General features: G+C 38.2%; 1 protein-coding gene across 1 annotated transcript; it reads right to left on the reverse strand.

Annotated features, from left to right (window-relative positions):
* Positions 1 to 508: 508 nt before the first annotated feature.
* LOC143845603 (putative serine/threonine-protein kinase SIS8) lies at positions 509 to 27,178 on the reverse strand. The gene is made up of 13 exons (XM_077353982.1): positions 26,550 to 27,178; positions 24,702 to 25,142; positions 20,439 to 20,542; positions 15,622 to 16,712; positions 15,283 to 15,323; positions 6,239 to 6,307; positions 6,006 to 6,106; positions 5,454 to 5,532; positions 5,270 to 5,368; positions 2,706 to 2,774; positions 2,250 to 2,299; positions 1,969 to 2,145; positions 509 to 1,156 (listed from the first exon to the last, which is right to left on the reverse strand). The coding sequence occupies exons 1-13, from the start codon at positions 26,940 to 26,942 to the stop codon at positions 1,075 to 1,077; spliced, it is 2,796 nt and encodes a 931-aa protein (XP_077210097.1). The 5' UTR covers positions 26,943 to 27,178; the 3' UTR covers positions 509 to 1,074.
* Positions 27,179 to 27,714: the final 536 nt, after the last annotated feature.

Raw genomic sequence — 27,714 nt, forward strand, 5'->3', positions numbered from 1 at the left:
TTTAGTGCTTAAATCTCTAGCAAAATTATAAATCTTAATCCTAAGTATGTCTTCCTTGTTGGGTAAGTTTCTACCCGCTCTAGGCTTAATGATCTGGGCCGTGTCTTAGGAGACGTGAAATAGACATGCCTGTAAAGATGCTATCTGCACCTTGACAGAAATACCCTATGAAGCTTTACTGTTCGGGGTTAGCTTTAGGCCTTTTCTGTACAGCTTAGGTAAGCAAGGAGAGCCCTTCTTATGGTTTTCTCCTCCTATCAAGTTTACTAGAAATCTCTCCCTCTCTCTCTCTCTCTCTCTCTCTCTCTCTCTCATAACAGAATTTTCTTTTCTTTTCCTTTTCCTTTCTTCTCACCACGTCATTTCAGTTCCTCAGATTTTCCAATCAGAAGGATGTGACTGAACGGAGCCATTTTGAAGTTCTTAAGTTGTGAGGGTGGGCTTGGTGAGGAGCATTTCCGGACTGTAAAAAGAGATTGAAATAACAGTAAACAAACAGCAAAACATGAACTGAAATAACTGCAAGTCCACAAACATGCATTTTGAGATTGAAATCTATCTGTAAATAATGGAACACGTTCTGTTCATTCCCATCAACTGTTTCTTTTTTTTTCCCTTTCCTTTTTCCCTTTTCTTCACAACAGCTACAAGCACGAATGAGAAGTATACATTGCTGAAGCTACCAAGCTTCAATGAATTACACACCCAAAAAACCAACAGTAATAAGATTATTTTACTGCATTCCTTTAACATTGTTCCATAACTTACATTTCACTTCCCTGTTTGTCTCCCACTGCACTTCGCACAGTCGTAGTCTTAACAGAGCCTCTCCATTTTTACTGGGTAATGTCTTCCACTTTGAGCAGACACCCAGTTCTGAATTCTCTTTTTTTTTTCAAGATACCAATTCTTTCTCGACTTACGTCGAATGATTCTTAAACAAAAGCTGTGGAAACTAAGGCTCAAATAATTTGAACCATTAAACTGTTCCATCTTTGAAAAATCGAAGTGAGGCACAAATGATAGGGCTAGGGCTAGCTACCATTATTGCCTCTCCCATTTGAGTCATGGACCCTAACTGTCCTCAACAACCAAGTGCTTCAGGTGCTTAAGTGGAGCCATGAGCTGCGCAAAAGACGGGCGCAGATTTGGGTCACTGCAAATGTAACCAAATGTTTGTTAGAATGAATGTAAGTACCAAGCGTACATAAAGCATGGCATAGGAAGTCACTTGGGCCAAAGCTTTCAAACAAATTACAAAACAGCTTTCGCCTGAAGAGTGCTAAAACTAATTAATGGTTGTGTGGTAGTTAGAGTTGGCAATCCACCAAAGCTTCTTGTGGTGTGTAAAACTCCGTTACAAAGTTTGGATTTGGGAATAATTTGACCAGGCAAATGTTCAGGAAATACGGGAAGCTTTTGGAAAAGATTCCGAAAAAACCTCTACATTTTCTATCTAAAAAATGAGATTTGTTAGGGACCATAACAGAAGGCGTTTCGCGGAACGGCTGTTGCATGAGAGTGCAGCCACCTCAGATGAATAAAATGAATCAGAGAAAATCTGTTGAAAAGTGAGCCTATGTGGCCTCACTCTCATGCAACAGCCATTCGACAAAATGCCTTCTGCGATGGTCCACTTATTTAGAACAGCAAATATGGAAGGATGGTAAAGTACTCGTGTTTGCTAGATTTGGATGTGAGTTCAGTCTTCACTATGTTTGTCTTATTCATTAATTTTGAATTCCTCATGAGATTTACAACTTGCAATGAGAAATTGATGTCAAATTCGCATTTAATTTGGAAAACATTGGGTTTAATTTGAAAAATTCACATTTGATTCAAAAAATAGTATAATTTTTTAACTATTCAAGATTTTTAAAATGGGGCGTCAAAAATTTGGGATTTTTCAAGGATTTTTCAATTATTCGGAGAATTTTGTAACTATGCTGTCGTGTACTGCAAGCCTACCTCTGCCAACAATCACATATGATCTGCGCAGCCATGGGATCAACCTCTCTTGGTATATCAAGTCGCCTGTTTTGGAACCCAACAGCTCCAACTACCTGCATGGGGTTCATCCCACTCCATGGCATACGCAAGGTAGCCAACTCCCATAGTATCACACCAAAGCTATATACATCACATCTGCAAGAAAGAAGATAAAATAGAAAATACTAATTATACTAATTCTATAATATTAATTATAGAAACAAGATAACCAACTTCATAGACGAAAGGGAGCTCCTTACTTCTCATTGGATGGTTCATTTCTTAACACTTCTGGTGCCATCCATTCTGGCTGCAATTAAATGGAAAACACTTAATTTTGATATTACAAGGAAAAAAGAACAAAACAGAAAAAGATTGCTTCATCTAAGCAAAATGTTAATGCCTAAAGACTTAATTTTAAAGCAAGATTTGAATTATCCTGAATGCCTAACATTACTACCTAACAGTGAAATCCTACATTTGAAAAAATTGTTCCCAAGACTGAAAACCGACTCAATAGCCTATAAAATAAATATATAAACAACAATAATTAAACAAAACTAAATATGTAAAATATGTCCCTCAGAGATAAAGCGGAAACCCAGAAAACCTTTAGACCTTAAATTAAACCCCAGAGCAAAATATATAAGCAAAAAAATCAAGAAGAAAATTCAATTGATCCTGAATGCATGCGATGGCATGGTACGAAGGATTACCGTTCCTGCAGTAGATTTTGAAGACAGAAATGTGTGGTGCTTCAACCGTGACAAGCCAAAGTCGCAAACCTGCAGAAATATGTAATTGCAGGTAATCAGAATTTTACGTCTGTAGAAAAAATGAAGAATAATTGCCTGTTTTTTCACCCGGATATCATTAAAGGGGTAAAGATTCTAAGCATGCTCATGGATTTTCAACTTTTGAATGGCCTTCAAGTGCTAAAATCTGAAATGTTCCACTAAGTTCACTATACTATAAATGTAGCATGTTTTTCCTTTCCATTCCAATCTATCACGATGATGATGGAACGCAGACATACCATTAACATTTTTAATACAACAGACCGATTGAGGTAAGAAAAATTAGCAATTCCAGGAGGGCAAAAGTTGCTCCTCGGCTAAGGAATCATTACTAACATCCCCTTGGCCAGCAAATTAGCACTATATTTGGCCTCACCAGGGTATATATCAACCATGGGAAAGGAAAAAGCAATTCATGGAGTATCAAAACTAGATTAAGAAATGTGGAACTAAGGCTCGTCCATAGTTACACGTAATGAAACAAATACATTCATGATGGCTCCTTTAAAAGGAAAAATTCCGTGTTCATCGTTGTGCTTACTGAAGAGTCAAGCATTAGGAGGTATGTGTCTAAGCTCAAAATCATTGAAGGAATCAAATACCAAATGTAGAATATCTGGAGGTTCAGTATGATTCTTTAAAAAATTGGGGCTGCTGAAAGATAAGATAGTTTATATTGTGTAAAGATTCTAAGCATGCTCATGGATTTTCAACTTTTGAATGGCCTTCAAGTGCTAAAATCTGAAATGTTCCACTAAGTTCACTATACTATAAATGTAGCATGTTTTTCCCTTCCATTCCAATCTATCACGATGATGATGGAACGCAGACATACCATTAACATTTTTAATACAACAGATCGATTGAGGTAAGAAAAATTAGCAATTCCAGGAGGGCAAAAGTTGCTCCTCGGCTGAGGAATCATTACTAACATCCTCTTGGCCAGCAAATTAGCACTATATTTGGCCTCACCAAGGTATATATCAACCATGGGAAAGGAAAAAGCAATCCATGGAGTATCAAAACTAGATTAAGAAATGTGGAACTACGGCTCGTCCATAGTTACACGTAATGAAACAAATACATTCATGATGGCTCCTTTAAAAGGAAAAATTCCGTGTTCACGTTGTGCGTACTGAAGAGTCAAGCATTAGGAGGTATGTGTCTAAGCTCAAAATCATTCAAGGAATCAAATACCAAATGTAGAATATCTGGAGGTTAATGATGATTCTTTAAAAAATTGGGGCTGCTGAAAGATAAGATAGTTTATATTGTGTTATTTACGGTGGGCCCCATCAACCATTAGAGACATATTTGGAAAAATTCCGTGTTCATCATTGTGCATACTGAAGAGTCAAGCATTAAGAGGTATGTGTCTAAGCTCAAAATCATTAAAGGAATCAAATACCAAATGTAGAATATCTGGAGGTTAATGATGATTCTTTAAAAAATTGGGGCTGCTGAAAGATAAGATAGTTTATAGTGTTATTTAGGGTGGGCCCCATCAACCATTAGAGACATATTTGTAATATTGGATGTTATATTCATATATAACACACACATACAAATAAATTTATGGGAGTTGTGGGGAATGCTTCCAAACCCTAGGGACTACCTTATCCATCTTTCCTTCTCCAAGTACTTTCTATATTTCCATTTACGTTGATAGGGGCAGCCAAACATTCGATTAAGGTCAAGAAAAAAATATAGAATGTCAGCTAGACAACCAAGTGGCTTGATTTGGAGAGTTAAGGATGCAGTGTTAATGATAAGAGTGTAAGAGTTCATTGCCCTTTCTGTATTTTAGTTTTTCTGTTTCATCTCCTCTCAATTTTACTGCCTGAATTACCATATAAGGATTTTAATTGAAAAGAGCCATGTCATGTAATTATAATTGAAGATGTTGGCATTTGTTCTTAATGAGAAGATAAATGGTAACTCAAATCTTGAAATATCAGCTTCAATAGCCAACAAAAACATATTCATGAGAATTGTTGTTGAGTGTCCTTGCTTGCATGGTCGTATACATATGGAATAACTATAGTCTCTAGAGAACTGAAATATGTAAATTAGACCATATGATTGAAAGATTGGTAAATATACTATATCTCTAATATTGTATGCAGGAATCTTACCAAAACTAAAGTATATGCACCTTCCATGGTAAGGGTATGCACATATCAACGTAAAAAAATTCAATAAACATGCGACTAATTCAAAAAACAAATACATACAGACTCTGTAAAATTTAGTCCTGTGTTGTGCACATATTAATCTTGAAACCCTTGAGGTTTAGCACTTTCACTTGTATACAACATAACAACCCGGCTAACTTTCCAATGAACAAATCATACATAATATAGTTCCCATATATTTACACCAAGAGAACCACAAACATTGTTGGAAGGCGAATGACCAAAATTCACCTTTCATATAAACTATAATGAAAGAAACCCATATTAGATAATTGGGAATAATCATACCTTAACTACCCAATTTTTATCAACAAGAAGATTTGGTGACTTCAGATCTCGATGCACGATAGTAGGATGGCTTGTATGCAAGTAGTTCATCCCTTTGGCCTGAGAAGAATAACCTTAAATTTAGTTATAACTTATAAGCGTTATGTAACTAGTCGCTGAAATTTGGTAATTTGTCAACTTATACCACATCTAGTGCCATTTTCAACCGTCGTTTTTCTTCCAGTTGAATGTTGGGACGATGCAATAACCTGAACAGACTCCCCCTGCAGACAAATGAATGGTGCAAGGCAGATTAACACAGTTATCAATACCAGGGGAGCCTTCTGTCCCTCTTTAAGATGACAAAGTGAAGCTTGTAAACGAGTGATATTTAGCTCTAATCTGTATGAATTCCTTGGAGACGAATTAGTGGAGTCAGAAGTACTACTATAGGATAGATACCAAAGAACTCTCTTTTTGTTTCTCTCTCTATGAATTAAGAGAATACCAGCTGGAATCAAATTGACAGTCTTTCCGTCTAAATGTACAAAGTGATAGTCTCAAGAAATAAAATAGTTTTGCGAGCAGATAAAGAATGGTACAGAGAATAAAAAACAAAAGTACGACCACGTCTCAACAATGTCTAAGATAAGAGTCATGAGACCAAATTAGTATGTGAATGTTTTGAGGCAAACGAATCCCATTTATTTTTCCTCTGGATATACCAAAAGTAACAAGATTAATACACTTGACAAACCTTGGGAGAAACTCCGTCAGTATTGAGAGATTTGGAGGACGAGTAACAGCTCCCATGAAAAGAACAACATTTGGATGCCGCAGCCTTAGCATGATTCTAATCTGCAAAATGGCACTGGTAGACATTGAATCGGAACTCGGAAGAAATTTTCTAAAGACAATTCACGAAATCAGGAATTTGATTCATTATAGTCTAACAATTTATGAATTCAGATATGAGTGTAAGATTCTTACTTCGCATCTAAATTGCTCCAAAGCATCACCTGAGACGTCTTGGTCCAAGAATTTCTTCACAGCAACTTCCTGTCATGCAGAGCCAATTCCACAATTTCAGTATAATGACAAAAGTATCATACCATTGCCTTAACCATCACCATCACAGTCTAAAAATTCTAGAGTTTAAACGGCAGGTTCCCCCCAGTTGTTTACCGCAACATTGTTTATGTAATAACAATAGCCACCTAAAGTTGCTCAATAAATATGGTTCCCTCACAAGATATTAAACAGGAAACACATACCTATATGTGAAGAAAGTCAAGAAGATGACTGAAAGTGTATGGATTATACAACGTTCATACTGTATTTGTTCTTTACTCCGTCTGATTTTCCCACTACTGCAAGTGTACATGCATGAGGGTATTCTTGTTCCTTATTTATAGTCTTTTTTTTTTTTGGAATGGCAGAGATATCTATTAAAAGAAAAGGAGGGGAAACCCCATGACCGAAATGGTCGATACAACAGCGATAGGACCACAGCAAAAACAAAAACAAAAATAAAACTACTAATACAAAGGCATCAAGGGGGAAGATGTTCAGAAAGCTCCAATCGGGGCAAATCGACCCAGGAGCAAGCCAAACGATCAATTAGCTGATCAGCCTAATCTCCTTGCATGCTGAAACTGTGACGAGTGCCCCTCTACACAATCTTGAATTTCTTCGATTGCATCTGCGAATCTCCAAGGGTGAGGAGCCCTCCTATTGATTACATACATAGAGGGAATCACTTTCCACAATCAATCCACCCTCACTTCCTCGCCATTGGAGTTCATTAATCCAACACACCCACTTGGTTGTGCCAAGCTTGTCTCTAAGCGCTCCCCCCACTCCGGTCGGCCAAGATAACCAATGCTAGACGCATCAAAGTTCAGCTTTACTATGCCCGGATCTAGATAGGACCACCGGGGAGAGGGACCTCCATTCTTGTCCTCACAACAGCATATTTCCCTTCTCATATAATCTCATATCATAGCTAGAGATATTCTTGAAGCAACGCAAATTCTTAACCCACATCATGGTTAAAGACAATCTTCATAAATTTATAAAGAGGTTCCCTGGAAGAGTTTTTGAATTGTAGAGCATTCCTTTCATTCCAAATAACCCATATGGTACCTAGTAACACTAGCCTCCTTAAGAGTCTCACTTTTGGGGCCAGGGACGAAGGCCCAGCTACCAAGCAATTCAGCAATCAGAGAGGAAAAACCCCACAAAAACTCAAACCGCCTTAGGATGCGGCGCCAAACATATCTGGTTAACCTGTCGTGTAAGAATATGTGATCCCTGATTCCTCATCCTCTAGACACAGCGCACGGTGATCAACAATTAAAAACTTCTAATTTTCGAGGTGGTCAACCGTTATAATCATATACAGAAACGCCAACCATAAAAAGCACACACTTCAGGCAGAATGGAAATCCTCCAAATTCTAGATAGTTGATGAGCTAGAAGATGAAAGAAAGATTTGACACTATAAACCCTGGAAGAGTTCTAGACTCAAACCCTTTTGTCTCTTCCTTCTCCTTCTTTTTTGAATGGTTTTTGTCTCTTCCTTCTTGACCAAAGGAATCCAAAATGTTCAGAAACAAAGCTACTCTCAATCTCCTCGTCAAAAAAAAACTTACTGAAACATAACCTTCCAAGTAATCTGACTATCAACCCGCTCAATAGAGTCTTGGATATTGGCTACTCTATCTACCGCCACTACAAAAGGATCTGGGAACAACTCTCTTACAGTTCTCTTGCACCACTTATCCACCCAAAACCTGATTGTCTCCCTTGTAGACTCCAAACCTGATGCCTTCTTGGAATATGTACTTTTGTCTCAAAATGTCCCTCCACACAGTCAAGTCACTGCTCTGGTATATATCATCAGATGCCCAATATCACTGACACACTTCGTACTTATCCCAAATACTGAAGTCCACAAGTGATTCATCTCCTCCCAAACCTCAACAGCCACTTACCAAGATACGTTTTATTCATACCTATGAGATTTTTTATTTTTTTTTGTGGGCAAGTTGGGGTTAGGCATGACCCCTACCAGAATTTAATGAAGAAAAATATTACAATCGAGTATAGAGAATTCCACTAGAGTCCTTACACACAATATCTAAGAGAGCAGATGGAATAGATAACAGATCAATATCCATCCCTTTACATGGACAATCAATCTTAGACAAAAAAATCAGCAGCTTCGTTTGCTTCTCTCCATGTGTGGGATGCTTTCCATTACAAGAAGAGTCTAGGAGGCCTCTGATCTTTGCCCAGAAGGGTCGAGCACGCCATGGGCACCCAAATTCTCCGATGAAGATCAGGGGGAAATCAAAAATATAGAGACCGAAGATCTTTACTGCCAGCATGGAATCTGATTCAATCCAAATGTTATTCAAAGATACACTCTATTCATACCTATGAGATTGCAGAAGCCTAATCCGCCGGCTTCCAAGGGTTTACAAACATCCCCACACTTAACAAGAGGTTCTTTCCAATCAAAGTAAAAGGCAGTAAAACAAAGTTTTACGCCCTTAGAACAAAGAGACGTGTGTTCCAATCGTTGTAAATTTTTGTTTTACCGCCGTTGTTGCTGATTTTTTTTTCTGAATAGTGTCTGACCGTAAACTAAATTCCATCTTATCGAGAGGAATTCATTTCCAAAACGCCATTTTATGTTGAAGACTCGTCGAACGACTATCTTCCTCTTTTCTTCTTCCAAAAAGGCAAAAGGCACATCTTCCTTGAAGCATCCCTTGCGAGGAATCTAATAAAGACAGACCGTTTAAGCAGGTCTTCGACGATCTCCGGCCACAATTTCCAGCTAGGTAACTCTCTCCCTCCCGCCCTCTCTCCACCCACGAAACCCTATTCTGGAGAAACCCTATTATGGAGATCTTTGTTCTCCTTCAATTTCAATGGCTTCGAGATTTATCTCTCGAAGAATAGGGTTTCTTGGGTACCGGGCTTTTCAGCATTTTATTTTTTTTTGAAAGATGACAAGTTTCATTAATATCCATAAAGCATTCGGGACCAGTAGTCCCATCCTGCAATACAAAATATCAATTTGTACTGGGCTGGGCATATCCAGACCCAGGGTAAAGTTTAAATTAAAATACATGACCCAATCATTCCTATCCCCAATTCTACTACTTATGATTCTGGAGCAACCCCTGTCACTATTCAGGCCCTAAATCATCCCTCTGGTCCCTCATCTGTTCCTTCTCAAGTAACCACAGTATGTAGATCTTCCTATCCAGAAAGCCTCAACTAGCGAGAACCATGGTCTCTCAAGCTATGGAGAGGCAAAGACTACTATTACCACACATAGGATCTAGGATTACATATCACCACAGTTAACCCATACACCGCAATCCGTACAGGAAGCTATCTTTCCCTGAATTCATAAGATTGGTGCCAATATCATACGTTCCACCCCCACACTAAATACCCAACTTCCTTTGGCCCACTTCTTCCAACCTGGGTCTGACGCTTATATAAAACAGAAGTCACATGAAGAAATACATTCCCTAAAAGATCAGATAGATAGATCACAGCTTACGGTTTAGCCTTGCTTAGGATCTTTACTCAGCCATGCAGGCTACATAAAGCATCAGATCCAAGCAGCATCTCAAAAATTCCTCTAACAGTTCGCAATTTAGTTTCTATTTCATCCACCTTTTCTATATCTACTTCTTCTCTGCGACTCTGGATTGCGATCCAAGTAATAACTCTCTGGTCTTGCTTAAATCCTCCTTATACGATATCCCAATGACATCTCCCACTGCTAAGAAGCCGTTGAAACCCTCCGGCTCAAGGCACCCAGGGTCCTCAGAAGATAGCGGTAACAGAATACCCCACCTTTATCATGATTACCATTAAGCTGCCTTAATCGTTGTGTGTCTTCCATTGTTGGGGACCCCTGCTCCCGATCCTGACCTGATCCCAGAGGATCACGCCGAATTTCCAACGATGAGATCGCCGATTGTTGTTCCTCCTCCCACAGGCACCTTCGCGTTTGCCTCCCCTTTTCTAGAATCTTATTAAAGATAGGTAAATTACGAAGGGGGGTATGAAGTTCCTCCTCACTATTCAAAGTGGTCTGGGAAGGAGATAGCCCCGAAATTCGAGCACCTGCGACGCTTTCTTTCACCCATTGCTTCTTAAGAGGGGAGATCAGGACCTCAGCCGGTGTAGGCGATTCCTTCATTGCCAACTTCTCGTTATATTTAAGATTTCTTAGAAGCTCTAAATCGTCATTTACCAGGGTAATTTCCCCATTAGCTACAAATTTGAGTCTTCAAGATGATCGCTGCTAGACATACTTGGACTCGGCGATTTTTTAAAGGTTCGGAGGTAGTGTTGATTGTCGAGATCACGTTTCTTCTTTCTGATTTCTTTTTTTCTATACAAGCACTTAATCTTTATATTGAGTACTGATAAGCCTCCACATGTCGCCAAGAGACGAACATCCTTCCCAGGGCCTTTCCTAAATTTACCTTTACCCAAGCGTGTGCTTTTCACATCATCACTTTTCCCATCCATGAGAAACCTACTTTTTAATTTTAAAACCTTTAAATCCTCTGCCGACTTTATCCCAAAAATATCGACAGCCTCTTTTCTATCCGCCTTCCTTTTAGTGCCAAGACTGATTTCCTTACAATTGGCAGACTCACAGGACCCCTAACTCTAGCCTCCCTACTTTCTGACGAAAAAGGAGTGATCACAGAGGGGACAGGTGGGTAAGTGGGGAATTCAAGATTTGAACTGGGGACCACCGCCGGCTCCGGTCCACATTCAGAGGCTTCTGCCACCTTTTCCGGTGGAGAGACTGTCGCCGGTGAGCCTATATCATCAAGGATCTGAACGGATTCCTTGAAAAGTGGCAAATTGTCTTTACTACTGGCCTCTCCGGCAAAAGGAAAGCTATTGAGAAAGGCTAGCTACATTGGTCAAGTCTACTGGAACAGACTAATCTACTGGTCCTCTCCCCCTCCCCGGGTAGGGTAAAGTCCCTCGCTATCTAGGCACCCTCTTTCCTCAATCCGAATCGGGTAAGGCATCCATCAGAGTGGTTGGGGTGAGGTAGTCTCTCATCCCTGCTGAGGCGTACCGCCGACAATGCCAGAGAATTCATACTGTCCTTAGAAACCACCTTAACTCCCACCGAGTAAATGTTAGAATCCACCCTTAATTTAATGAACGTAGGAATAGATTTCCACAAAGGGGATATAACCAAGGCGGAGGCAAAAGCCAAACAGTGTGAGTGGTTCCCAAAAAGCTGGGATTCTAGGACCTGGCCCAAGTGTGATCCCAGAATATCCACCGTGGTAGCAGACCAGACATGAAGAGGAATATCATAAAACCTCAACCGAACCGTTCTAGCACTCGTATTGTAAGCAAGGAACCACGGCTGGAGGGAAGCTAAAAGCCTCACCTCCACGCCGAAGGAGAGGTGGCCTGAAATCCAGAGTAGAACCGGAATAAAATATCCACCTACTAATGGCAAAAGGCTTTTCCAACTTTGGCAGGCCCCAGAAATGTTTAGCCCAAGCCCACACATCTTCCAAAAGCCAAGAATCAGATTTTAAGGATCCAATAAGACAGCTCTTAAGGTTTTTCTTTCTATCCTCCACTACAGAATCTGGTACATCCAAACATCGATCATCATCACAAGCTGCAACTTGGATCTTTTTAGGTCTCCAAACTAGATTAGTGTTCTCTCTATGCCGAGATTCGAAGCACTTTCTGCACAAGATGCGAGAACCAAAGTTTCTGTAATTGCATTTTAAGCACATCCAATCACTTCCAGTCGATAATGGTCTTCTATGTGATTCCACTGCTCTGCGACCAGGAATTTTCCTAGATCCGAAATCCAACCTTCTCCCCCTTGTGTCCCAATCTTCCAAGCTCCCCAGAGAGCCAGCATGCGAACGCGGTGGGAGCCAATGAGACCAGAGAGGTCTTTCTGCCACTGCCCCTTGCCCAAGAGAAAAGAGAGTTCTTCTACAGCAGAGGTTAGAAATCCCAAGGGATTTAAAAACTTCCATGGTGGAGTAGCCTTCATCTAAGCAAGACAGATAAGGATTTGAAAGACGCTCAAGATTTGTACCGCAAACGCAGAGAAAGTCCGACGCTTGAGAGCCTCCCAGTGGGATGTTCCGGCGACTTCTAAAAACTTCCCTGATAGTCATTTTTCATTCGTTTCAGCATTATTTTGAACCCACGCATAACGGATTCTAAGCAGCTGGGTGAAATTGTGCCAGGGGCGGAAAGGGCCACCTCTGATTTGTATTATTGAGGTTGGCAAAGTGTGTCCAAGAGACGATATTAGGTCTCTCTAATCTCGAATTCAAGTTTTGGTCTCTAATCTTACCTTTTCAAACAACAACCCTCATCTCTGGAAATTCATCGAGCGTAGCATTTCCTGACGCCTTTTAATCTCTCTTTATTTTTTTTCATCATAAAATGATGGACTTGTTTAAGCTGAGATTATGACAGATGGATAAAAGCTATGATTTGTGGACACGGACACTAACATGAGTGCCGCTTGTCGACACAGACATTGAGTGTCGGACACGGTAAAAAAAAAGGGTGGCTCAGTGCACGAGGCTCTCGCCATTGCGGGGTCTGGGGAGGGCTAGATGTATGTAGCCCTACACCCCTGCTTTGTAGAGAGGCTGTTTCCGTGACTCGAACCCGTGACCACCAGGTCACAATGGAGAAACCTTACCAGCAGTCATTGAGTGTCAAACACGGTAATCCCTAAAAATTTAGAATCATGGACAGGGCTAAAATAGAAATTATTTATGATATAACAGCAAATATTAGTTAAAGAAAACCTAAAAAAAGTTTATAATAAAAGAAGAATTAATAATAAAAAGAGGTAAACACAATATGCAATAATAAAACAGAATGTCACACTTGACACGACACAAAAGCGGTGACCACACACCCACACTAAGTCTAACACTTATAGCAGTACATTTAAAAGTGTCCAAAGGAGTGTCGACACGGGGGGGACACACATGTCGTGATGGACACAACAGGACACATGTGTCAGCAATAACTTCAAAGTGCCGGCTAAATCATAGGATAAAAGAAAGAACAAGAGAGTGGCTTCTCCTTTTTCAAAACCATATTGATCATTTGATTTATCATCTCTTTTTAGAGTTTTCATACCATATAAAAGCTCCTCTTATATATCCGTTTTCTTGATTCGGGTTTTTTTTATCTCAATCGTATTGTATTGATTTGGGTGGTTAAACTTTGTTTTCTTCCCCAACATCCTAGAGCTGCGTGTGGTTTCTTTTTGTTAGGGACTGGATGAGAGAAGTAGATGGAGGAACATGGACTTACGAATTAGTCATTTGATTATCTGGAAAGAATATTATCTTCATTTCAATGCTTTGGATGTTTCGAATGTGTGGCCGTCCATGCATTTGCCAAAAATTCAAAATACATATTTATGTCGTTCAGTTTGAAGTTTATTTAGCTTTGTCTACAATCTTGTGAAATGGAGTTTAATTTACAATCGTTCGGATTTTTCATTCTGATCACTTGAATAATAAGATTTGTTCTATGGAACTGTTTGTTAATTTACATTTCAGAATCATTAGCCAGAACTCTTTGCTAATAAGATTTGATCCATGTAGACGAACCAAACTGGTGTCAGGATTAGACTTGTTCAATTTGAGCCGTCCTTTCACCTTCTTCACGTAAATTTTCAAAAAGATTCATTAGCCGAGCCCAACTAGTTTGGGACAAAGGCTTAGTTGAGTTGAGTTGAGTCATTAGCCGGAACTTGTGAAATGGAGTTTAAGACTTTAAGTTACCATAGTTATGATTTTTGTGTACATTTGGCCCATCAGTGCATTAAGTGGTCCCCATTGTGGATAGGCCACAGCCAAAAAAATCTTATAGGGAAGATGATCCTAGACCACGGATTTAATTCACATAAAAATAGATGGTTCAGAGAAGTCTGAGTTTTAGGCCGTAAAAAGAATGGTCAATTGATCAATGTATTTATTTTACAACTTGTTTTACTGCATACAATGGATCAATGGAACAGGAAAACTTTACAGTGAAGGTTTCACTGTAAAGTTTATCATGTAAAGGACTCACTCAAGAAAATATTTTACGATAGTTTTATTACGATTGGAACGGAACCAAGGTTAAACTTCTTTATCTCATCTAAGTCTCACCAGAGAAAGTTCCTCTAAAGCTGCTCAATTCGATTAATGACACCCATTGGGCAACTGGACAAGGAAAAGTAGTAGATTGGGAGATTAGCTAGCATCATCTTTGAAAGCATTAGAGGCGAGTGGAGTTAGCTGTACTTCTGATGTAACACAGATATGATTGACATCGACAGAACTGCTACACACTTACAATCTGGAAAGAGATTAGGATTTTATAAGAATTGTAGCTATCTTGATCTAGTTATCGGCAAACATATTCAAGGAATTTTGGTGGAAACAGACAGATAAAGCATCATAAACATTTTTTTTAAGCTAGTGTCGGATCTCAAAAGCAAGTTGGAATTTTGGTAGAGGCTATAGAGCATTGGGGAATCTGTATTCCAAACATGAATTAAATACTCTTTCAGTAATCTTATGAAGAATTGAAAACACTATATCATGGTCACCACTGCAACCAATTCTGTTCTTTTTTTCAGTTTGATCTGAATCAAGATGATTTGTCAGAACAGCATATATCAGAGACCCATTATTGCGCACAGTTTCTTATATAGCAGAATTTTTAAATTGTGTGCAATTATTTGGATTGGTGTCTTTTTTGTTAAGTTTCCAATACTGAGGATAAAATTCACTCCATTACAATCAGTAAGAAAAGTTTGACAACGTTATATACATCCTAACCATGCAAATTTCAGCTTACATTAGCAGTTTTTGCCAGAAGTAAATGGAAGTCAAACGATATAGTGCATTCTAGGGCAAAAACGAAACATTGAAATGGTGACATGAACTATTTATACAATGAGTACAACTTACAGTGCCATTCCAATCAGCACGGTAAACCTCCCCACATGAACCTGCAATATAAGGGAGCGCAAATAGATGTAAGCAAATAAGCATGCAATGTCGTCATATAAACTATAAAATCTATCAATCTTCAATGCCATCATATAAACTTCAATCTATTTGCCAATACATTCAAGCAATAGAGAAAAGAGGATGCATACAAATTCATGCTTCCATAAGTTCTTTATTATAACCGTTCACATCAACACTACACGTTTGAGGCCATCACCAGGGGGGAAAACTCTTTTTTTTTTAGAATGGCAGCAAGTTACTGATTTATTAAGAAAATGAGTTTAACCTGATGCTTACCAAGACCAATTCGTTCACCAATCTGAAGATCTTCCCACGGAATCTCCCACTCAGCAACACCATCCAACATAGGGTTAATCCTATCGTTGCTAACATTGCTTGAAATATGTGGGTCATTATTGGCTGTTTCTCTGTATTTTTCCATAGATTCATTCCCGCTCTCTTGATATTGTTGTGAAGAAAAGCCTAGTTTTGGAATTTGTTCCTCATAGGTAGTTCTTGGAATCATGGCAGATGAATTAAGAATGGGAGCACTGTCTACTACAGGCACAGAATCGGACTGGACTATGAGCCAATCACTTGTGATCCCAAACCCATGACAGCCATCCAAAACATTTGTGTCTGGTCGTTGTTTTTGTGTCACATCCTCTGAAGGTAGATTTTGCTTGGTTTCACAATCAACATGGGCTAAGGATTTTACTCCTACAAAGGATAACCGAGAATGCCCAACGGGCGATGACAAATTATAATCACCTGTTTCAATCTCCTCATTTATTTTTCTGCCTTCCATAAAGCTTTCGTCTGGTATTTTCTGCTCTACAAGATTTCGTGGGGCGTTTAAATCAGAAAACAAATCTGGGGGAGGTGATGCACCACTTTCCAAGAGAACTGCATGCAGTTTCTGCGCAAACTCAGGGTTTTGTGCCGCACTTAAAACATATTTGGAAACATCTTTAACTTTCATCTGTTGGGCAGGTGAAGTTGCTTCTTGCACTCCCGATGACCCTCCATGAAGTCTACCCAATGAAGGAAGAAGCTTCCCAAATTCATGTTCAAATCTCGCAGTTTGATATTTTTCAGAGAGATGCACATCATTCTCCCCTGTCTGAGTGCTTACTCCTAATGTTTCATCTGACCCTGAACCGGACACTTTTGGAATAACAATCGGGTCAAGGGAACTTCGCTCTAGTCTTCCACCATTTTTCTCAAATTGGCAATTGTCCTTCTTATCAAGTGCCAAACACAAATCCTTGACAGTCTGCACAATGGTACCGGAACTCGTTATGGCAAGTCCAGAATCTTGAAGAAGACTACTGGGTTCTGCAGGAATTAATGCGCCCGGAGCCCCCATTAGATCAATAATGTATTCACTGTCGGAAATAAACAATGAATTAGCATCTCATTCATTAAATTCAGAAGAGTTATGCCATTATATTATATTATATAAATGTCACAAGGAACCGCATGATTTAGAAAATTAGTCTAATTAGAAGTGGTTGTGGGTAATTAGTTTGAATGACAAGTATAACAGAACATTTAAGAATGTGAAGCATAACAGAACATTTAAGAATGTCAAGTATAACAGTCAGGAAGTTGGATGAGGAGTGTTTTGTGTTTCTATCTAATAAACTGATTCTTGAACCTCTTTTATGTTTCTGGATGGCATATCTAGTATCAAGATTTTGGATGGCATATCTAGTATTAAGATTTTATTAATGAATTTATGTCAATTTTTTCTTGAACCTCTTTTATGTTTCTTGATTGGCGCCATTTATGATCAATTGATTCTTTGCTAAAAAAAATTCCGTGCTCTTTCTCAGCACTCAAGTGGCATTTTTTTGATAAAATTTCAGGGACTTACCATTCAAATCGATCCATCATCAGCATAAGTTCCTGAATCATGAAAATTGTGTATAGCTATGAATATTGGCTATATTTCAGAAGGAAATCGCAGTTATTACAATGTTAAAAGTGTATATACCTTGTATACTTATAGCATGAATTATTGGTTAAAACTTGATAAACAAGCTGATAAAAATCACAAATGGATCTCTATTGTTTTGAAGGACACAAAACAAAGAAGGTTTAGTTTAATATGAAATGAAAATGTCAATCCCATGTCTGCCATGAAAAAAAATTGTCAACAAGGAATGCAGATGAACATGAGATTGTAATTTTCCCAAATCTAAAAGAAATAAATAAGGCAGAGTTTAATTTTACTGAGAATCAAAGGATTAACTTTAACAAGAAGATGCATATTACGTTTAAAACAATCATTTTGGTCATTCTTAGCTATAATCTCAGCCTGAAATATATTTTAGAGTACCGCAAGAAATCGATGCCAAGGGCAGAACTACTGTTTAAGAACAAAAGCTTTATGTACAGGAAGGTTTTAAAAACACGTTGCCTTCAGATGAAAACCCAAAACTCTAATAGAATCACAAAGCTCCCAATAGTAAACTATGCTCCTTGCCAGGAGTCCCAATAAGGCAACCAGAAACATAATAAAACACAAGCTCATAGTTGTACAAGTTAAATAAAAGAAATAAGGTAAGTTGATAGTTCTCTAAACAAATTTAACTGATGGAAGTTGGTACAGAATCATTTTCATAAACACACTCAAAGTACGATTTTCTGTAGAAATTTCCCGAGCCAATGAGAAATAACGGCTAAAAAGAAAACGAGTCTCATGACACAAAAGCAGCTTGACAATCATATAGATATCTTATCTGTGCTCTATATCCGCAGAAGGGACCGACACCGAAAGTACACATTTTATCGGCACAGATTTCGGCCAAAATTTCAGAATTTCAGTCATTTTTGTATTTTTTAATTTTTTCGAAAATGAATTTTTTACCGATTTTACTGAATTTTGACCGAGATTTCGGTATTTTGGCCAAAATTTCGGTTTGGGCCCGAAACCTGAATTTTAAACCTTGACTCTGCGTAAGAGATGTAAAAAACTGTAATGGATACATATACTAAAGACACTGATGGTATGAATAGTGACAACTAAGTCATGATGCGGATATGTGCTCATTGAACTGCTGGTTCGCTGAAAAGAGTAGAAGAAAAAGGATGGTTTGATAGAAACAGAGAAAAGAACGAGCATATCCCCGGTAGGAAACCTTAATGATCTTATTACAAGATAGAATAGAAAAATACCAACTGCACGGCCTACAAAAATAATAAATCACAACAATGAAAATAAGTAAAAAGGGTAAAAATAGCTTGCAGGTGTGTAACCGAAGTGAAAAAAATTAGTACACCTTTCATAGCTTATCAGAAGAAGAGACAAGTCCAACAAGCATGCTGTGCACTGAGAGGTGGTGCCAATTTAGAAGTCAATGTGGTACAGGATCTTGCAGTATCAGGAAAGACAAAAGGGAATTGTGGCTTGGGAATTAGTGTTTATGAGAAGAATTAGTGTTTACGTGAAGCCCCAAGAATGGAGTGTATGAGTGTCTTCTATTGCAGCTTAGGTTGTTAAAGAGTGCTAATGTGTCTCCTTTCGAGTCTAATAAGAGGATTTGGATCCCAGACCTCCGAGGTTACTTTCAATTGTCTTTCTTCTGACTAGTGGCACTTGATGGCCTAATCTTCTCCATCTGAGATGCTAAAATGGATGAAGATTATGTTCACTAGCATGCAATATAAAAAAGTGACTAATAAATTTCGAGTACCATTATCTAAAAAGAGAGTGGAAATATCATTTCCCAACATTCTACTATGTAATATAAATATGGGTGTGTGTAACTGTATGAAATACATTGAGAGATAACAAGAATTATATTAAAATAAGGGAAAGAAGTACATGTGGAGGATGAGGTGGCCAATCACTATAGAAAATAAAGAGGAGGAAAATGCATTAAAACATATACAGATAAGTAAAGAAAGACACTACAAAACGGGCAGACCTTAATCAATAACCAACACTCTCATCAACAGCCTCCCTAGCAAGCGTGCCAAGTCGTTTGCTTCTAGGTACATGGGTGAGAGTAAGGGAAATATATCTCTATAAGTAATTAAATTCACTAATTGTCGAGGCAGACCTTAATCAATAACCAACACTCTCATCAACAGCCTCCCTAGCAAGCGTGCCAAGTCGTTTGCTTCTAGGTACATGGGTGAGAGTAAGGGAAATATATCTTTATAAGTAATTAAATTCTCTAATTGTCGAGGCCACGGGCTGGCTCTCGATGCCCAAGCAATTACATTTGACACATCTAGTTGGTATCTCATTCGTGGTCATGTGGCCAAAAAAGACAATTGTTTAATTTCTACGAACGTCACTTTACCAATTGACTTCACAACTTACGAGTGCCCATTGGATAGTACTTTGAAATTGGAAGATGAGTTCTAGGAGTTCTTCTGAAGCAGATAGGGTTGTGACCAGGTGGACTCCTCCGTAAAGTACACTAGATCTTGGTGGCAGTTCTCACATGAATCCAAGCCAGCTAGAACTTGGGCTGTTTTGAGGGGGGCTTAACACGTTACAGAGAGACTCTGACACAAACGGGTGGTGAGACACAGCTAACATGATCGTATGTGTTAAGAGATCAAGGCCTACCCTGTGGAGATTAGCAAATTTTATAGTGAACGCATTGATCTTAGTAGGGACACTAACCCCTTCATAGAAGCAGATTTCAAGGAGTGCCAAGAATGTTGTGCATGCTTACTAGAAGGGTCTAGCAGGTTGATCCATGGATTGGACAAGCCTTTCACTTTTTATAGTGCTTTTTTTAATAATTCTTCTTCAGGGCCATTCAACCTCATCCCCTCATTTTATTCTTCAAGGTGATATCTATTTCCAAGCAAACACACACCCTTCTTTGTACTTGGTATGTTTTATGCCCATTATTTTTTCTATTATTTCACAAAAAAAAAGGATTCGCGAGCTTCTTTCACGGATACTAGCAAACACTGAATAAGGAACTTCATTCGCAATCTCACAATAGCACATCATGAAGGATATAAAAAATAAATAATCATAAACCACATAGAAACTGCATACTTCGTTAAACGCACTTCTTAATAGAGAATTCCAAAAGCCTTTACATTAGTGGCATTAGAAACAGAGAGGATAAATTATTTACCTTTCTTGATCAATTTTAATTAAGTTCACAGCTCCTTCGTCTGTACCAGTGTAGTAGCTCCCTTTGACCAGCCTACACGGAAGATCGATCCGATCAGCTAACACCTGGAAACAGTATGTCAACAGTTTCAACACTTTGATGCATCTCCCCAATAGTAACACAGGCATCTAGAAAATAGTATCACAAGCATCTGGAAAAATCTGCTAGGATATACACTAAAAGGAGTGTCCATGCTTAAGTCAATGGTGGTTTTTGTTAGAGCAAGCAAAGGTGAATCAGAATTTTTATTAATGTAAGGCTATCAGCATGGTTTTAAATTTCGGTCGAAATACCGAAATTTCGGTTGGGACCAAAACCGAAATCACCAAAATCCAAAATTTCAGCCAATTTTTTCATCTCTTTCAAATATATATATATATATATATATATATATAAACAGTTCCTGCGCTCGAGTGCAGGAAACATGGCGGGCCCACATTTTTTGGGTGATCCTAACCATTCATTTGAAAGGCCTCATCGTGGATGGGGTGTGTACCAAAACTCAGCTTCATTGGATCATCTTAGGGTGTCCATTTGTGGGTGAGAAAATGGACAGATACTGTTTGTCCAAAAATCTGCCAATTTTTTCACCCCACAAATGGAAGGGTTAGGTTGATCCAATGGAGCTGATTTTTGGTACACACCCCATACACGATGGGGCCTTTCAAATGAATGCTTAGGATCACCCAAAAAGTGTGGGCCCACCATGTTTCCCGCACTCAAGCGCAGAAGAGCTTATCTGCGCTCGAGCGCAGGAACTGTTTCCTTATATATATATACAGAGAGAGAGAGAGAGAGAGAGAGAGAGAGAGAGAGAAAAGGGTTCCTGCTAACGTTAGCGTAAAACAAGCGTGGGCCACATTGTTGGGCTGATCCTAAGCATTCATTTGAAAGGCCCCATCATGGATGGGGTGTGTACCAAAAATCAGCTTCATTGGATCATCATAGGATGTCCATTTGTGGGGGTGAAAATTGACAGATACTGTTTTCCACTAATCTGCCCATTTTTTCACCCCACAAATGGACACCCTAAGATGATCCAATGGAGCTGATTTGTTGTGGACACCCTATTCATGAAAGGGCCTTCCAAATGAATGCTTTGGATCCCTCCAACAATGTGGGCCCACCTTGTTTTACGCTAACGTTAGCAGCTAAGCTTACCTGCTAACGTTAGCAAGAACCCTTTCCTCATATATATATATATATATATATAGACACACACACACACACACACACTAGTTGCAGACCCGTGCAATGCACGGGGCGGCCCAAAAAAGAAAGCTTTATAAATATTTTTAAAAAAAATAAAGAAAAGAAAAAAGAAACATTCATAAGATATATAGAAAATTTCAACAGAAGAGGGAATTCATAAAATTGGTTGCAGCCCCATGCAGCCCCGTGCGTTGCATGGGAACAAAAACAAAGATAAACAAAGTATCAAATGAAGCGAATGAAAAAAAAACTATAGAACAATAAAGTTGTCTAAAGAAGAGAACAATAGGAAGCTCGGTGACATAATCCATGTGCAAAGATATAATAGAACATAAATTTCATGAACATAAATCAGAGCAACAATTTATATAACTGAAATTATTGTACATTTCTACAGATTCAAATATCAGGATTTAATAAACCCCCCATGGATTTGGCAAATCTACTTTCTAGTGGAGTTGTATAATTTACAAACAAAGTAGAGTGAAGTGAGTTGAATTCTTGTATTCCTAAAAAAATTTCATTTTCTATTTTATGGTATTTTTCTATTGAAAGAACAAAATAAAAGGAGAACAACCATTAAATAAGTCACAAAAATCTTACAACAGCATGCATCAAAAATTTTGACGAATCAGTGGAGAGTAAAAATAAAGTGCGCAGACATTAAATATAACCCTAAAAAAATCATAAAATTAACATCATACATCAAGAATTCCTACACAAACCACCTAAAAAAAAATCTGAAATTACAATTTAATTAAGCGTAGAAAATGAGTAAAGATCTCGGGTGACTGCGTACTGTTTTAGAGACGGGGAAGGTGAGGTCGGAAGCAATTTTCAGCGTGATGATGATTTTCTTGCACATATTGTGCCATGAGAGACAAATAGCAATGCGCTCATATCTGAATCGGCCACACACACTTGATTGCCTCAAAACCCTTCGCCAAGCCTCTCAGTAGTTTTGGAGGCATGACTACAACAACTATCCATAACGTTCTTGCCGATCTTTATTGCGTGAATAGAGAAGAGCAAAGTTTATTGCGAGCGTTTGAAAGGAAGATTAGGAGAGGAGTAAATGTCAAGTTTTGCCGGTTGAAAGATAAGTTGAAAATAGTTTAAGAGGAAATTTAACAGCGAAAGGCATCCGGATACCAATTCTAATTAAAGCATAAACTGTGTAATAAAGGAAGGAATTAAAGAATGCAAAGGACGATTTCGAAACGGCATCTCTTTTTGAGATTTTAGAGGTTTAATACGGTTACTATCCATTAATGGTGTTTACTTTCAAATCTTTATGCCACGTAGGAAATCAGTTTACCATATGTGTTTTGGAAATGCAAAGGGATTCCATGACTTTTGAAATTCCAACCATATGTGTTTTGGAAATGCAAAGGGATTCCATGACTTGAAATTCCGTTTAGAGATAGAATATATAGAGAGTCCAACTTTTTCGGTATTTAGTAAGATAAGACCTGACTTTTGAAATTCCACGACTTGAAATTACACGCAGAGAGGGGGCCACGTGGCACAACCCCAGAGTCCAACATTCCCTTTTATATATATATATATATATATATATATATATATAGAGAGAGAGAGAGAGAGGAAACAGTTCCTGCGCTCGAGCACAGATAAGCTCATCTGCGCTCTGATCCTAACCATTCGATTTGTACAAGCACAAAATGGACCCATTTTCTAGACTTCCATTTTAAACCTCCACAAATCAACGCTTACCATGATCCTATAGAGATGATTTCTTAGGGACACCCTATCTATGTTAGGTTCTATAGAATCAATATCTAACATAACCCAAACAACATAGCCTATTTATATTAGCTTGCTCAGATAAGCTATCTGAGGTATCACTCAGAAACCTATATATATATATATATATATATATATATATATATATATATAGAGAGAGAGAGAGAGAGAGAGGAAACTGTTGGTGCGCTTAAGCGCCCAATCACAACCATTCATTTGCAAGGTCCTTACATAGATGGGGGGTGTACCAAAAATCAGCTCCATAGAATCATCCTAACCCATCCATTTTTGGAGAATCATCCTAACCCATCCACAAATCTGCCCAGTTTTGTCCTCCACAAATGGAGGGGTTAGGATGATCCTATGGAGCTGATTTTTGGTACACCCCCTATATATATATATATATATATATATATATATATATATATATATATATATAGAGAGAGAGAGAGAGAGAACATTTCCTACACACTTGTGTAGGTAAGTTACCTACACACTACCTTAAAATACAGTGGGGGCCCACATTGTTTGGGTGATCCAAACAATTCATTTGAATGGTCCTCACATAGATAGGGTGTCCACAGAAAATCAGATCCATAGGATCATCCCAACCCTACGATTTGTGGAGGTAAAATGGACGTGTATAAACCTTCACAAATTAGTCCATTTTTTGCCTCCATAGTTTGAATAGTTAGGATGATCCTATGGACCTGATTTTTTGTGGACACCCTATCTATGTGAGGACCATTCAAATGAATGGTTTGGATCACCCAAACAATGTGGGAACCCACTGTATTTTAAGGTAGTGTGTAGGCAACTTACCTACACAAGTGTGTAGGAAATGTTCTCTCATATATATATATATATATATATATATATATATATATATATATATATATATATATATATATATATATATATTTATTTATTTATTTATTTATTTATTTTTATTTTATTTTTATTTTTATTTATTTTATTTTTTATTTTATTTTTTTATTTATTTATATGTGTGTGTGTGACAATTTTTGTTATATCAAAATGAATGAGAGGTAATCACTATACAGTATAAGCATTACACTAAAACTATTTGTTAACCACTCAATGCAAATACCGCAAGCAGAGCAATAGATGAATACAAATAACATGTCTAGAATGTATAATCACAAACAATCATGATTGCCAAATAAAGGTAGGAGGCAAACATTATGTTCAAATTGGATGCAATTAATAATGTTAAAAAGTTGCAACCTTAAAAAGCAAGGCTCGGTGGCGTGACAATCCAATTCCAAGGCAACCAAGAGGAAGAACAATGGTGTTTAGAGAAGTTCGCAATTCATAGCTCCTAAGTGTCCACCTCCTTAACATATCATCGGCATCACTAACTGAACCACCCATGGTGTCAACAACAAGATCCGCGACCTTCTGGACCAAACCACTCGCAACTGGGCCCAGCTCCACAGCCTGGCATTCCATAGCAATAGAAATTGCTCTTTTCTCAATCTGTTGGAGTGCAGGATCTACAGTATGGTTTACCAAAACGACTTCATAATCAACACTGTCTGAAATAGATATTGCTTGAAGATCCACCAGCGAAGGCATTTTCCCTTGCAAGTTTGGATTTGACATGATGCCATAGACATCAAAAAATCCATCTGTCACTTTTTCATCATAATCCACAAAATTATAGGTCTGCACAGAAATGTCGTGAAACCAGTTTAGACATATTAAGAAGGAATATCAAAATGCAAAACAACCATTGTTCAATTTCAAAGTCAATTAGCACAATATCAAATAACGGCACTTCTAATCAAAGCATTTGAACTGCAGGAACATATTGCATTCCGAGAATTTCTATGAATTTACGCCACATGTACTAAGCTAATCTTTGTTGCCGTAACTATTTCTTTTGAGCAATAATAGGGATCGTTTACCATATTTGAAATGTATGAACACATTGTTCATACCATGTTCTAAACATTTTACTCCTTTGAAAGACGATTGTGTTCATTTCCATAACAATATCCGCATAGAAAAGTAGTAAAATTGTTAGAAAAGGTTTGGAAAATGAGAACGCAACTTGGGCTCAATAAGGACAAAGTATGAGTCAATATTTATCATCTAATGAATATTGAAATCTCTCTCCAACTTCCCCTGTACCCTAGCTCCAACGTGCAGTATGTAGCTGTATAGCTCTTGTCATTTTCATATAGAGGACTGCTTAAGTATTTCGAAGGACACTCAGAGCTATGATACCTATATACTTGTGCAGGCCCAACATATTGTGTCCAACACAAAATGATACAATACCGACACCCATACTGGATATTTCATGAACAATTCTAATGTTCGGAATAACTATCATGTTTCAAACAAATGTCACTCTTCGAATCACTGTTTTTTTCTTTTAAATTTATCATTAATTCTATCTTCTACATAAAGTGTAGTCAGAAAACATTGACTCTAATGATAAATTGATAGAACAGAGAGGATAATTCTTTCGGGCCATGACAAGTTGTTGCCCCAAAAATAAAGTAGGCACAATGCAAAGAGACTGAATAACAGCTAATTGTTTCCAATTGCTGTAAGATCAAGTCGGCAATCAGTGTTGAGATTTTGTGGTGAATGTGAAACTGGTGAATGTAAATAACAGATGATTTTATCCAATATCCATGCTATGCTAATTTAGTACAAAGCCAAGGCAGAACAATAACTGAAAATTCTTTAAAGAAACTAAGTCCTGCCTAAAACCCAACACCCACTATTTTTTTTATTGTATAGTCACTATTTTATTTACTCCACAATGCTATCTATTCCATAAACACTATTTCTCAACCATTACCCATAACCCACTGTAGAAACAACAATCACCAGTTCCATTCCATCCTAATATGTGATTTGTGATAACAAAACCAGAAAAAATCAAAACTTTTTGCATTCAAGAAAAGTGAATCATAGTGAGTTGACCACAATCCAAAAACACCATGCATATTTTGAGAGTATAAATGATCCGAAAAACCGCGTAAACAAGCAAGATCCCAAAAACTATTAAAAAAAAATTAAAAAAATCATAATTTGAGCCCTAATTCCAAAACATACCCAATAACGAAGAGAGAGGAAATCAACGAGCGAATCTTCATCAGGCGCGGACGGAGAACGACCGAGGCTGATCTGCTTCGCAGCCTTGATCTGAAAAGATTCCGGATCTTCTCGGGTAGTATTAGGATCCGAAGCGCTGATTGCCAGAGCAAGTTGGACTTGGAACTCCTCCTCGAAGAAATTGAAATCCACCGCATCATCGGATCCGGTGGGCCTCCGTAATTCCGCACCGGAGTCCGAAGCCCGATTTCTTGAAGTAGTAGTAGAAGAAGAAGGGGCAGTGGTAGAAGGTGAAGGAGAAATCTGGCGTTGATTTTCGGATCCTAATCTATGGTGATCGTTGACGCTGGATCCGATATGGAGTTTTCGAAGGATATGTTTCATCCTCGACATGGATCCGACTCTCCTACTGCATAGGATGATTGTTTGTCCGACGCCCTAGAATAGATCGTCCGACGCCCTAATCTCTCTTCTCTCTTATTTTCTTCTTCTTCTTATTAATGTACGCCCACCGCAGTGAAAGAGGATTCCATTATTCTGTACACGCCTTCGTCGTCAAGCCACCCCTCGAGGGAATTAAATTAATCGCCTCCAAACTCCAAAGATGGTGAATCTTAATTAATTCATTTGTTCACTAATCCGGATGCAAGACTGCTATCACCACCTCTCTGTTTTGATAATGGCAATCCACTCAGGGTTGCTTCGGTACGACGCCAACTCACTCTGAATTCCGAAACAGTTGATTTGACATTTTGACCCGTCCCCCACCAATAGTGGGTCCCTTCTTAGATTGATCTGAACCGTCCATTAGTATTATTGGACATTAGTATTGCATAATTACTGATTAGTATGATTTTAAGCGGCATGGATTTAAACTGCTTCACTTAGATTAGGCCAAAAAAAAGCTATAAAGTTTTTCTTAAGCTTGAGACCCATAAATTGCAAGTTGGTCGTTTACAGGTTGAAATTTTCAAAATGAAAGAGGGGGTGCCTTTAGTAGAACACGGGAGTGTGGATATTATTTCACTAGAAATATTTATTTATTTTTAATGTGAGGGTGTAGGGAATTCGGAAAATGAAAAGGTTTAAATTAGGAAAATAAAAGTGGATTAGTGGAGTATTATCTCTGAAAAAAATCAAATTACTAAAAAGTCCCTCGAAATCG

The sequence above is a fragment of the Tasmannia lanceolata genome, unplaced genomic scaffold, assembly GCF_043159265.1.
Source record: "Tasmannia lanceolata isolate RefF3 unplaced genomic scaffold, GAP_Taslan_0.1 ptg000015l, whole genome shotgun sequence".
Taxonomy (NCBI): Eukaryota; Viridiplantae; Streptophyta; class Magnoliopsida; order Canellales; family Winteraceae; genus Tasmannia; species Tasmannia lanceolata.

Coding starts and splice junctions, on each gene's coding strand:
- LOC143845603 (XM_077353982.1), bottom strand. CDS start 26,942: ATGTCGAGGATGAAACATATCCTTCGAAAACTCCATATCGGATCCAGC. Junction 20,543..24,701: donor ACCGAGCCTTGCTTTTTAAG/GTTGCAACTTTT, acceptor TACTGTTTCCAG/GTGTTAGCTGATCGGATCGA. Junction 1,157..1,968: donor ATATGTGATTGTTGGCAGAG/GTAGGCTTGCAG, acceptor TTACATTTGCAG/TGACCCAAATCTGCGCCCGT.